Source organism: Pantherophis guttatus, chromosome 18 (genome assembly GCF_059756535.1).
Source record: "Pantherophis guttatus breed Tessera chromosome 18, ASM5975653v1, whole genome shotgun sequence".
Lineage (NCBI taxonomy): Eukaryota > Metazoa > Chordata > Lepidosauria > Squamata > Colubridae > Pantherophis > Pantherophis guttatus.
The window spans coordinates 2,545,020-2,558,112 of NC_142080.1; the positions used below are offsets into that span (position 1 = coordinate 2,545,020).

The following is a 13,093-nucleotide window of genomic DNA, read 5'->3' on the forward strand; positions in this document are numbered from 1 at the left end:
GCTTTTCCATCTCGCCTGACTTTGCTACTAAGGCCACAGCGAAAAAATCCATCTCTTGTTGCACAATACAATACAAAACACAATTACAATACAAAATACAATACAAAATACAATACACAATACAATACACAATACAATACAATATACAGTACAATACACAATACAATACAATATGCAATACAAAATAGAGTACAATATAAAATTCAATACAATACAAAATACAATACAATACAAAACAATACAATATACAATACAAAATACAATATACACAATACAAAATACAATACAATACAAAATGCAATACAAAATACAATACAATTCAAAATTCAATACAATATGCAATACAAAATACAGTACAATATAAAATTCAATACAATACAAAACAATACAATATACAATACAAAATACAATATTATACACAATACAAAATACAATACAATACAAAATACAATACACAATACAATACACAATACAATACACAATATAATACAATACAATATGCAATATAAAATTCAATACAATACAAAATACAATACAATACAAAATACAATACAATACAAAACAATACAATATACAATACAAAATACAATATACCCAATACAAAATACAATACAAAATACAATACAAAATACAATACAAAATAGAAAATACAATACAAAATACAATACAATACAAAATTCAATACAATATGCAATACAAAATACAGTACAATATAAAATTCAATACAATACAAAATACAATACAATACAAAACAATACAATATACAATACAAAATACAATATTATACACAATACAAAATACAATACAATACAAAATACAATACACAATACAATACACAATATAATACAATACAATATGCAATACAAAATACAATACAAAACAATACAATATACAATACAAAATACAATATACACAATACACAATACAATACAATACAAAATACAATACACAATACAATACACAATATAATACAATGCAATATGCAATACAAAATACAATATACACAATACAAAATACAATACAAAATAGAAAATACAATACAATACAAAATTCAATACAAAATACAATACAATACAAAATTCAATACAATATACAATACAATACAACTTTCTTGGCCAAGTGTGATTGGACATACAAGGAATTTGTCTTTGGTGTATATGCTCTGAGTGTACACAAAGAGAATAAAATACATTCATCGAGAATCAAAAAGATACAACACTTAGTGATATTCAAGGTTACTAATAAGCTATCAAATTGTACTAGGAAAGAAATAAAAACAATATAAATTGAAAGATACAAGCAACGTTGTGGTAATAAGTGGGAAGAGATAAATGCTAGTAAGAAAGAGAAGAATAATAGTAACACAGTCTTAGAAATTATTTGACAGATTTGAGGGAATTATTTGTTTTGAGTTGAAACAATTTGTGTCCAGGATGTGAGGGGTCTGTAGATATTTTCACAGCCCTCTTTTTGACTCACGCATTATACAGGTCCTTAATGGAAGGCAGGTTGGTAGCCATGGTTTTTTTCTGCCGTTCTAATTATCCGTTGATAATTGACAATAATCCGTTGACAACCTGCTTAAAAGCAGATCCTGGATAACCACGAATGTTGAAGGGCATTCTAACAAACCCATTTCTCTTCATCTTCAGGCGGCTCAGGACGACGGGGAGGAAGATTTTCTGCCCAAGGCATGGGGTAAGCTTCGCTCTGGGTTTGTGAGTTGGTTCTGTGTCCGATTGCGCTAAGCAGTGAAACACCAGCCTGTGTTTCAGGCAGCCGAAGGTTGCAGTAAAAGAGGAAATTTGTAGCTCCTTGGTGCTCTCTGACCTTGGCGGTTTTCTTGCAGACACTTCATGACCCAAACTAGGTCACTTCATTGGTGCTAGAAGGGAGGTGGGTTTGCAAGAGAGGAGGAGCTGGAGGAAGATTGTGGTATCCCTGGTGCTCTCTGAGCTTGGCGGTTTTCTTGCAGACCCAAACTAGGTAACATCAGTGCTCGAAGGAGGAGGAGGAGGAGGCAAACTGTGGGATCCTTGATCCTCTCTGAGCTTTTGGTGGTTTTCTTGCAGACGTTTTATGACCCAAACTAGGGAAGAGCATCCGTGCTAGTGACTAGCAGCCAAGCTCGGCAAGCACCAAGGAGCAGGTGGTTGGATGAGAAAGAAAGTGATTGGTTGGTTGGTTGAGTAGAGTAAAGCCATTATGGATGCCCTTCCAAGCCGTTTGTGCTGGACTCCTAGTTCTGAGTTAGTTTTTTAAAGAAGATTTATATGGCCACCTGACACAGTGACTCTGGGCTACAAAAACAAGACAAAAATAATAATTCTCTCCCCCCCTTTCCCCACCAATCACACCAACCACTTGATGAGTTCTGTATTACCCCGGGGTCCCCAAGCCCCAAACCAGGTCTTTAGGGCTTTGCGAAAGAGTAGGGATAATGTTCCACCAGGAGGGAGCCATCACACAGGTGGCCCTTCTTCCTGGTCCCACCAGATGGACCTCCTTCCGGGTACGGGATCCTCAGTATATACGAGAGGGACCCATAACATACACCCTGCCTCCCCCATTCTGGGTGGGTTGGATAGATATCATTGAGACAAAGACGGTCCTTCCAATAGCAAAGAGGGAACCACCACAGAGGTGGCCCTTCTTCCCGGTCCCGCCAGGCGAGTTGCAAGATCAGTCGTGCACTCAAGATGGGTTACCGGTCCCTGGTGAGGAGACTCGACTTCAGATGGATTCACGAAGGGCTGATTGTCTGAAGTCTCCTCACCAGGAACTAGTTAGGAACTAACCCATCTTGGCTCAACTACTTGTCTCGGAGAATGGCCTCCCGCTGACGTTTCCTTGCTTCCTCCCCCCCTCGCCCGCCCCCCAGGACTTTCAACCCCGCGGACTATGCAGAACCCACCAGCACAGACGAAAGTTATGGCAATAACAGCAACACATGGAACAGCACGGGAAGTTTCGAGCCGGACGATGGGACGAGTGAGTGATCGGGGTTTGGTACTGCCTGGGGTGGGGGTGGGGGTCGGGCGGCTAGATCTCCTCCCAAACCGACATGGGGGGGGGGAGAATCTCCTTGGCCTGGAGGGCCCCATCAGCCGCTATCGGCTTGCAATTCCAGTTTTAAGAATTGATGGGGTCTTCAACAGCCTTCCTCTGAAATCCCAGGGGCTGGGGAGGAGGTCCCAGAAGCATTTAACATCTCCAAGACATCCCCCGAAATATATATGTATATGATAGGAGAACCAGGTTAGCTTCTTTTAAGCCTACTTTTAGGATAGTGGAATTGCTGGATAATCTTAATTTGTCACGCCTGGAACCAGGAAGAAGCTGCTAATTTTGTAGAATTGTTCAAAACGCTCCTCCCCTGTTGTGGAAACTGCTGGGACTAGGTCAAGGATGGGGGAGGGGGCTGTCCCCCCAGACTCTTTAACTACAGGTAGTCCTCGACTTACGACCACAACCGAGCCCCGAAATTATCTCGCTAAGCGAGACATTGGTTCAGCGAATTTCCCCCGCCCCCCCAATTGTACGACTTGTCTTGCCACCATTTTTAAATCCATTGGGCGGTTGCGTTAAGTCCATCGGGCGGTCGTTTAAGTGAATCCGGCTTCCCCGTCAGGTCGCATCCCCTCACCGCCGGGATGCCACCACCATCATAAATATGAGTCAGTTGACAAGCATCGGGAGTTTTGATAGCGCGACCGACGGGGATGTCGCTAAGGTCGTTAAGGGTGAAGAAATAAAACTGGTCCTAAGTCACATTTTTTTTAAAGAAAAAAAAAGGCCGTGGGAACTTCAAACGGTCACTCAACGGGCGGTTGTAAGTCGAGGATTTACCGAAGTGTTGAGAAAACACTTGCCTGGTGGGTTGACCAGTTCGATCCTAGGTAGAGGCACACTGAGAATATCTCTTTCTGGGCACACTGAGAAATATATATGCTGAACAAAACTCCGTACTGGCGACAAGAAAGGCATCCGGCCAGTAAAACACTCTGCTAGCTCCATTCAGTTGCCCGGATTCCACCCCGCAAGGGATTATGGGATCGTTAAATGATGATGGTGATGCTTTAGGGTGCTTTGCAGGAAGACTCTGTAACTCCCCATACCTCCCCTCCCCCCATGCCTGGATCAGAGTAGAGCAAAATGAAAAAATTTAAGGAAATGGGACATATATCCCTCTGTCTATTCCCCTCCCTTGTCTAGACCCCCCACTTCCCTCCACCACTTTTCCTCCATAAGATTTACACCTCGTTGTCCCCCCCTTTGATTAGTTAGCACCATTTAAGCTTGTATCTCCCCCCCCCTTTAAAACCCCTTTAATTTGACCAATATCCACAGGTACGGGCTGGGGTGGCGGTGGGGGGGGGGAAACGGGGCGCCTCATCTCACCTTTCGAAGTATTTTGACCGTTTTTACTGTTTTTTGTTCTTTTTTCTTTCCTTGTTCTGTTTTGTTTCAGGAGTTGATTACATTAGGGGCGAGGGGTCAAATTATCCCCGAAAATTTGACACTGCTCCTGGTACGAGAAATCCAGGGGCACTTAAATGCCTTCGGATCTCTTTTTTTTTTTAATCTTTTTTCTTTTTTAAAAAAACCTATCTTTTAAAATAAGATGGAATTTATCTGTGGATATGTTAACTGTCTTGTCTTCCCCACCCTCCTTTCCTCCGCCATCTTTTTTCCCTCTCTGTTTTGTTCATTTTGATATTTTTAAACGTACTTGCCTGTTGCTTTTTACTACTAATGCTTTTACTCCTCGCATCCCCAAGGTTTTTTTTTTTTAAGTGGGTGGATGGGGGAATTTTACCAGTTTTTTTTTTAATTGAAAATTAGCTTTGATTTCCCAGTTTAATGGTGATTTAATGATGGTTATGGCTTGGGAATAGTATGGTTTAAAATGGCTAACACAAGACGACGTGTTCCTCAACCTCATCGGCTTTAAAATGTCATTTACTTCACATTTGGGGTTGGGAAAACAGTTATAAAAATTGGTTTGTTTAGACAGGGTGCAGTCAAGAACTCTTTCTGAATCTACTGGGGTGATCCAGATTTCCACCAGTGGATCCAGTGGGTTGAAACTGTATTCACACTGTGCTAAGTACCTTGGCAATCTACCAATCTGTAGGAATTTGGCTGCTGGGTTTTCCCGCTGTGATGGTTGGGGATTCTTTTTACCAATTAGTGTTATTTTTTGGTGTTCTCCCTGACTTAAAAGATGATGCACAAATAAAATAAATAGGTTTTTCTCCCATGAAAACGTCTGAATTTCCTAAAAGCAAGCTTTCATATTGCCTACAATTGATGACCAATCTAGAATTGGAAAACTTAGCATGGGCCTGAGCTTCAGAGAGCTGCCTGCCTGCCCTGTAGCTTTCCTACAAGTACATCAATGCTAAATTAAAAAATAGAAAATAACTGGAGTTTTAGTAAAGGGTCAGGATAAGAACAGACCTTCTGGGTATCAATTTGCTCAATTAAAAACCTTCCAAAGGTTAATCTGCCTCTCTTTAGACATACTTCACTGCCTCTCTTCTTCTGCCTGACCCTGTTAATTGACCCACGGTGGGGCTATGGTATATGACTCTGGGTCATTATAAAATATATATATATATATATTATAATGACCCAGAGTCTTGTGGTTTGATTTCCCTTCCTGCTGCCTTTTCCTGGACCTTGAAATGAACTTCTGAAAGTTTATCTACTGGAAAAAGGGGTTAGTCTGTCAGCCGTGGAAAGTATCCAGGGATGTTTCAGTGACTTCAGTCGGGATGTGGGCGGTCTCCGTGCTGTTTTCAGTCCAAAGTACTTAAAGTTAAACACCGACCGTCACTAACTGGAGGTGTTTGTGTGTTTTGGCCACCTTCCTGTTTAGGGGGAGAAGGCCAAACCGGTTTCATTTTGTGTACCAGTCTTACACGTATTCCTCGCAGGAAGAGAAGGATGACTATAATTTATCCATATATATATATATATGTATGCCACACAAAAAAACATTAAAACCCTACACCAATTTTTTGTCCTTAAGCTTAGAATCTGTGTCCAAAGACAGAGGTCCCTGCCCTGCTGCCCCTCATCATCCTGTCACAGGCGAAATTAGAAAGAAAGATCATTTCGGAAGACTGGGAAGCCATACGGAGTTGGAAGCTAGCTTAGACTCGGGATGGTTAGATCGTGATGATTAAGATCTACCTTAGAATTGCAGGTGGTTAGATCTTGATGATTAAGATCTAGCTTAGATTTGGGAATGGTTGGTTTTGGATGACTAGACCTAGCTTAGATTGGGGGATGGTTAGATCTCGATTAGATCTAGATGATTAGATCTAGCATAGATTTGGAAATGGTTAGAGCAGAGGTCTTCAAACTTGACAGCTTGAAGACTTGTGGACTTCAACTCCCAGAATTCTCCAGCCTGGAGAATTCTGGGAGTTGAAGTTCACAAGTCTTCAAGCTGCCAAGTTTGAAGACCTCTGGGTTAGATCTTGATGACTAGATCTAACTTAGATTGGGGATGGTTAGATCTTGGTTAGATCTAGCATAGACTCGGGAATGGTTAGTTCTAGAATGACTAGATCTAGCTTAGACTTGCGGATAATTAGATCTTGATTAGATCTAGCTTAAACTCGGGAATGGTTAGATCCTGATGACTAGATCTAGCTTAGACTTGCGGATAATTAGATCTTGATGATTAAATCTTGATTAGATCTAGCTTAAACTCGGGAATAGTTAGATCCTGGGGATTAGATCTTGATGATTAGATCTAGCTTAAATTTGGGGGTGGTTCAGTCTTTCCAGAGGGGCGTGAGTTGTTACATGGCAGGACAAAACCCCCCGAAGTTCCTCTCTCCTGAGTGGGTTCCAGCCTCCAGCCTCTTTGCTTTGGTGGGATGAGGGGGATTGTATGTTGAGCTGCTGTGCCCCTGCCTCTCTCTGGCCCCCCCAGCTTCTGTCTGTCTGGGCAAGGATTGCCAGCCTGCTTAGCTCTTTGCATTGCTCTTTGAAAAACTCCCTCCTCCTCCTCCTCCTCCTTTGTTTTGTAACCGGTGCTTAAACTGGCTCCCCCCTCACCTTTGATCTCTGGCTCTTCCTCGGCAGGTGCCTGGAGGACGGCAACGGAGGAGTGGGGGACCGAGGACTGGAATGAAGATGTAGGTAAACCCCCTCCCCAATTCCTTCTTCTAACTTTCTGCTTCATGAACTTGGGCAGGTTTCATTGCATTCTTCTCTCTCTCTCTGCTCCAGCTTTCAGAAACGAAGATCTTCACTGCCTCCAACGTCTCCTCGGTGCCGCTGCCTGTGGAAAATGTGACCATCACAGCTGGACAGAGGTGATTCCTTCTCTCTCTCCCCTCTCTCTCCCCTCTCTCTCTCCCCCCCCTCTCTCTCCCTATATATATATATATTATACATATCTGCGGGATGCTCTCTGAGCTTGGCTGCTTTCTTGCCAGACCTTTCATGACCCAACTAGGTAATGTCATCAGTGCTGGAAGGGAGTGGGGTATTCAGAGTGAAGGAGGAGGAGGCCTGTGGGCTCCTGGGTGCTCTCTTGAGTTTGGTGGGTTTCTTGCAGACATTTCACGACCCAACTAGCTAACATCACTGGTGCTAGAAGAGGAAGGGGTTTACTCTCTCTTTAAATTTTGCTCTGTTAAGAGAGCAAACCCCCACATCCCTTCTCAGCACTGATGACGTTCCCTAGTTTGGTCATGGAACGCCTGCAAGAAAACATTCCAGCTCAGAGAGCAACCAAGACCCCCACATTTCAACCCTGAGCTACAAATAGTCTCTTCTGTCCTTACATTTGGGCATTTATTTATTTATTTATTTGCTTGCTTGCTTGTTTTATTTATTTGTTCGTTTAATCGGTCAATTTTTATAAACACCCCTGCCCACCTCCCAATCTCAAGGAGTTGACTCCTGGTGTTCTCCAGTGGTGAAATTCAATTTATTTATTTTTTTAAACTACCGGTTCTGTGGGTGTGGCTTGGTGGGCGTGGCAAGGGAAGTATACTGCAAAATCTCCATTCCCACCCCATTCTGCGACCAGCCAGAAGTGGTATTTGCCGGTTCTCCGAATTTACTCAAAATTTCCGCTCCCGGTTCTCCAGAACCTGCTTAATTTCACCCCTGGTGTTCTCCCGTCTAGAATCGACCTTGCAGTGCTCTTAGGAAAAACACCTTCCTCGCTGGAGAACGAATCGCCCAACTTGGATTCCTCCCAAGCGCCGGCTCTCAGCCAGCCCCTGGTGTTCAGCAATTCGAAGCAAAGCACCGTCTCTCAGTCTGGTTCGACCAACACCTTCTCCCACCACGGCATGGTAAGGAGACAGCTGGTGTCTCTTTTTTAGCTTCCTGAACCCGCCTTCCCAATAAAATAATTTTTTTTAAAAAAAAATCGGAAATCCTCCAGAACTTCAAACTCATTCTCCATAGTTTAGGGAGGATTCCCAACCTTTTGAATCTCAAGAGCTTCTTGGTGGGGTGTTTTTAATTTGATTTCCTGGAAAGAACGGTGTCTTGAGTTGAGAAATATTATTCTTGTGGCCCATTTTTTTTTTGCATTTAGTCCATTAAGCCTGGGTGAAGAGCTGGCTCCAGGGGTGCAGATATAATTGCATTGGTATGAATGTGTGTTGTCGCCAGATGGGGGTGGGGAGTTATTATTATTAACTTTATCTTAGTTCATGAGCATTGATATCTATTTTTCAATATAATAGTTAAATGGAGTCATAATGTCAGATAATCAGATTTTTTTCAATATTTGAAAGACACTTCTACTAAAGATCAACTCATAAGTTATCTAAACAATAATTCCCGTTCAGCGAATAGAAGTCTCAGTTTTCCACTTACTTGAAAATACACGTAACAGATTTATATAGCTTCACACACTTCAGGACCTCCACTGTTATTCATTTCCAGATAATAATACAGATAGTTCTCAACTTACACCCACAATTGAGGCCAAAATTTCTGTGGCTAAGTTCAGACACTTGTTAAGGGAGTTTTGCCCCATTTTATGAACTTCTTTGCCACAGCTCTGTTAAGTGAATCACTGCAGTTAATAAGTCAGTAACATGGTTAAGTGAATTTCGATTCCCCCTTGACTTTGCTGGTTACACCCCGGGGGGCGGGGGCTGCAGTGTCGTCACAGGGGGTCCACAAAGTGTTATCTTTTTTATTATTTTTATTTCTTTTCCATGCCGTTTTTATATCCTTGTAAGCCGCTTTGAGTAATCACCATGTTGCGAGTAGGCGGCAATATAAATGTTCTAAATAAATAAAGATACAGCTGGGCTCGTCGGCTGGAAAGCCGGCAGCCCAGGTTCGAGACCCGGGTGCCAGACGACTGGGTGAGCTCCCGTCCTCCCCTCAGCTCCTGCTAGCCTAGCAGTTTGAAAGCATGCAGATGCGAGTAGATAAATAGGAACCACTTCGGTGGGAAGCAAACAGCGCTCCGTGACGTCATGCTGGCCACGTGACCGTAAATATCTTTGGACAGCGCCGGCTTGATGGCGAGCCCCCCCCCCCAAAAGAATCAGCAACGACCAGTGGAGTAAAATCCTTTACCTTTTTTTTTTTTTTTTTTTTAAAGTCCTCTCTGATGGGGCTGTTTTGAGAATCTGGATTAATTGTGGCTGTGCGTCCTTTTTCCCCCCTGCTTCAGGTCGGCGTGCTTGGAAAGGGCTTCAGCGAAGTTGGGGAGGGGAAGAGCAGCAGCAGTACCACCACCACGACCACGACCGGCTCTCAGTTCCTGGAGCAGTTCAAGACCGCCCAGGCCCTGGCCCAGTTGGCGGCCCAACATCCCCAGCCATCCGGAAGCAGCAATGCGGCCTCCTCGTGGGATATCGGCAGCACCAGCCAATCCTCCTCCCTTGTGCAGTATGGTAAGATGTTCCAGCTGGGGGGCGTAAGAGAGTAGCTATAATGAGATGTGGGAAGGGCCTTAGGGGACGAGGAGACACTGCCTAGGGCATGATGGTGAACCTATGGCACGCATGCTAGAGGTGACACGCAGAGCCTCTCTGCGGGCAAGCGCGCCGTCAACAGCTGCTGTTGTGGTTTCCGGCGTGCGCATGTGTGCTGGCCAGCTGGTTTCCAAGTTGCCGGGACTCTGGCGTGCACGAAGATCAGCTGACATATGCATGCCCCGTGCCAGAAACCAGAACAACAGCTGGCGATGGCGCACATGCCCACAGGGAGGGTTCTGTGTGCCACCTCTGGCACACGTGCCATAGATTTGCCATCACGATCTGGTTTGGGCACTCGGTGCCGAAAAGGTTCGCCATCACTGGCCTAAGGGAACAGTCAGATAAGAGACCGCTGAGCCCTCAGCTGTATAACTAGTGGAGAAAGAGGATCAGAAGGGACCCTTCCTAGTTTCTCAGGCTGCAGAAGAGACGGTGGGAGCTTTGTACTTTCAGACTTGCAAGATTCTCTCGGTGTAGCGTTAGAGAACAGTTGGATAAGGGAGGGCATAGCCCAGAGCTGCATAATGGGTGATAAAAAGGGGATCAGAAGGGACCCTAAAAGAAATTTGTTTTGAGAGATGGACTTTGCTTATTTATTTATTTATTTTTGAATGGGTTTCATCACTTGGAAACCTGACACCCTCCCTAGTTTCTCACGATGTAAAGGAGATGGTGGGAGTTTTGTACTTTCAGCCTCGCAGGCTTACTGGGAAAAGTAACCTTACAATAAAGTAGAATTAGCTCCTCTGTGCTGAGTGAATGGCCTTGGGAAATGGCATGGAAAAAATGCTGCCTAGGGAACCGTCGGATAAGAGACAGCTGAGCCCTCAGCTGCGTAACAGGCAGAGCAAAAAAAAAAACCTACCGCACCAGGAACCCTCCCTAGTTTCTCAGGCTGTAAAAGAGACGGCGGGAGAAACTGTCCTTTCAACCTTGCAAGCTTCTGGTAAAGTTTAACCTCTACGATAAAAGTAGAATTAACTCATCTGTGGGATGAATCGGCTAGAGAGATAGGGAAGCGATGCTGGCCTAGGGAACAGTTAGATAAGAGACTGCTGAGCCCTCAGCCCGCCTAACAGGTAGAGAAAGAGGCACAGAAGGAACCCTCCCTAGTTTCTCAGGCTGTAAAAAAAAATAAAATGGGAGATTTAGGTTTTCAAGCTTCCGGCGATGTAGCATAACAATAAAAGTCGAATTAATTTATTCTCTGCGGTCTACCTTGCAAGGTTGAGAGAAGCTGGGGGGAAAAGAGTTTTGTAACAAGTTGCTGGAGGCTCGCTTGGGTCCTTACCTGTCCAATGTCAGCACACGATGATACAATGATACACCTACAACATTCAGATATTTTGCCCAAGGAACCTATTTGTTTTCTTTGCCTTCCGTGGGAAGGGGGACCCCCACGCCAACTTTCTCTCTTTCTCTCCCTCCCTCCCTCCCTCTCTCTCTTTCCTGGTGGCCCGCAGACCTAAAGAACTCCTCGGAACCGGCGGTGCACAGCCCCTTCACCAAACGGCAGGCCTTTGCCCCCACCTCCGCCATGATGGAAGTGTTCCTCCAGGAAAAGCAGCCGGTGGCAACGGCCTCTTCCGTTTCGGCTCCGCCACCTCCGTCCTCCCCCCTCGCCACGAAAACCAACCCGGTCTCTCAGATGTCGCCGGATTCCTCCAGTCCTCAGCCGGCCCAGCAAAAATTAAAACAACAGAAGAAGAAGGCCTCCTTGACATCAAAGGTGAGAGAGCAGAAGAACCAGGGGGTGGAGGGGGGGCAGGGACCGCTTTCAAATTGGATGTGTTGTCCCCCCTTTTGGGGCGGGGGGTGCAGGGATGACACAGGCCCCAAAATCCTGGCCTCAAGCTGGCTAACTAAGACACCACTAGAGGGTTTCCCCTACGGTGGCAAAGTCCACACATCTTAAATTAAAGGATTTAAATTAAATTATTGAGGTTGAGAGATACATCTCTAGGCTAAGGGGCTCCTACTGGAAATCCAAGGGCCACAGCCTTTTAACAGCTTTTAACAACTGACAACTTTGACATGGCTGAATGGGGAAATCAGGAAAAGGGTGCAGTGAATTTAAATCAGTTTTAAATCGAAACAAACTTGGGTTCTTGTCTTTGCAAGAAGGATTTAGGAATGTCTCCCAGCACGCGTGATTTTGATCGATCCAGCCTTGGGTTGGCCGCATGCCAGTAGACCCTTTTGGGCTCGGACGTAGCCTTAAAGGGGGGACAGTGCATGCTACAGCAAACGCCAGCATCATGGGCGAATTCACTGTTGCAGCTACACGGCTGCCCAGTTGCCCCGTGATGCCTGAACAAGATGTTGGGTGCACAATAATATCTACTGGCCAGTTCTAGAACCACAAACCGACCTCATCAGCCAAAACCCCGCAAACCAACCTTTCCGTCTCAAACCAAACCGTCTCGTCCTTCAGATTCCAGCTCTGGCGGTGGAGATGCCCGGTTCGGCCGACATTTCGGGACTCAACTTGCAATTCGGGGCCTTGCAGTTCGGTTCGGAGCCTGTCCTCTCCGAGTACGAAGCCCCCCCTGCTACGAGCACCGCGGCCAGCCAGCCTCCCAACAGCCTCTACACGAGCACGGCCAGGTGAAACCCCCAAAACCGCTCACAGCGAGGGGCTCAGCGGCGCTGTAGGTATCGGTTAGGTAGGATCGAGGTCCGGGTGCAGATGAGCCTCCCCCTTTCCCTCCCCCCACTTTAAATATATTTTTATTTTATTCGAAATGAGATTAAAGTATAAAATACAGAACTTCCCCTTCCTCCCCGCAAAAAAAGAAAGAATACAAAAGAAAGAAAAATAAAAAAAATACCGTATTTTTCGGAGTATAAGACGCAGCTTAATTTTTGGGGAGGAAAATAGGAGGGGGAGAAAAAATCTGCCTACCAGGTATTCATCTGGCTAGTCTGGTCAGCTTCAGCATATTAGTTTGCTGGTTTTTCATCCCCTGCTTGGGGATAAAAAACAGCTTCTAAAGCCCAGCTGATCTTTGGAGAGAGAAGCAATGAGAAAAGCAGGGAAAGCACAGAGTTCGCTTCACTCATTAGCGCTTCCTTAGGGCTGAAAAAAAGCTTCGGAAAAACTACATTCG

The 13,093-nt window shown here is 44.7% G+C and overlaps 1 protein-coding gene across 12 annotated transcripts in view; it reads left to right on the top strand.

Annotated features, from left to right (window-relative positions):
• Positions 1–13,093, top strand: part of UBAP2L (ubiquitin associated protein 2 like) — a 41,061-nt gene that overhangs the window by 13,910 nt on the left and 14,058 nt on the right. For 6 of the 12 annotated variants that reach the window (XM_087881352.1, XM_087881357.1, XM_087881353.1 and 3 more), the window contains exons 7-15: positions 1,653–1,698; positions 2,882–2,991; positions 4,472–4,531; positions 7,105–7,157; positions 7,252–7,337; positions 8,159–8,330; positions 9,677–9,899; positions 11,447–11,712; positions 12,418–12,590. In XM_087881352.1, the coding sequence (XP_087737478.1) occupies positions 1,653–1,698; positions 2,882–2,991; positions 4,472–4,531; positions 7,105–7,157; positions 7,252–7,337; positions 8,159–8,330; positions 9,677–9,899; positions 11,447–11,712; positions 12,418–12,590 (1,189 nt within the window). The remainder of the gene's footprint in view (positions 1–1,652; positions 1,699–2,881; positions 2,992–4,471; positions 4,532–7,104; positions 7,158–7,251; positions 7,338–8,158; positions 8,331–9,676; positions 9,900–11,446; positions 11,713–12,417; positions 12,591–13,093) is intronic. The other 6 variants (XM_087881363.1, XM_087881360.1, XM_087881361.1 and 3 more) reach the window with 1 other exon arrangement.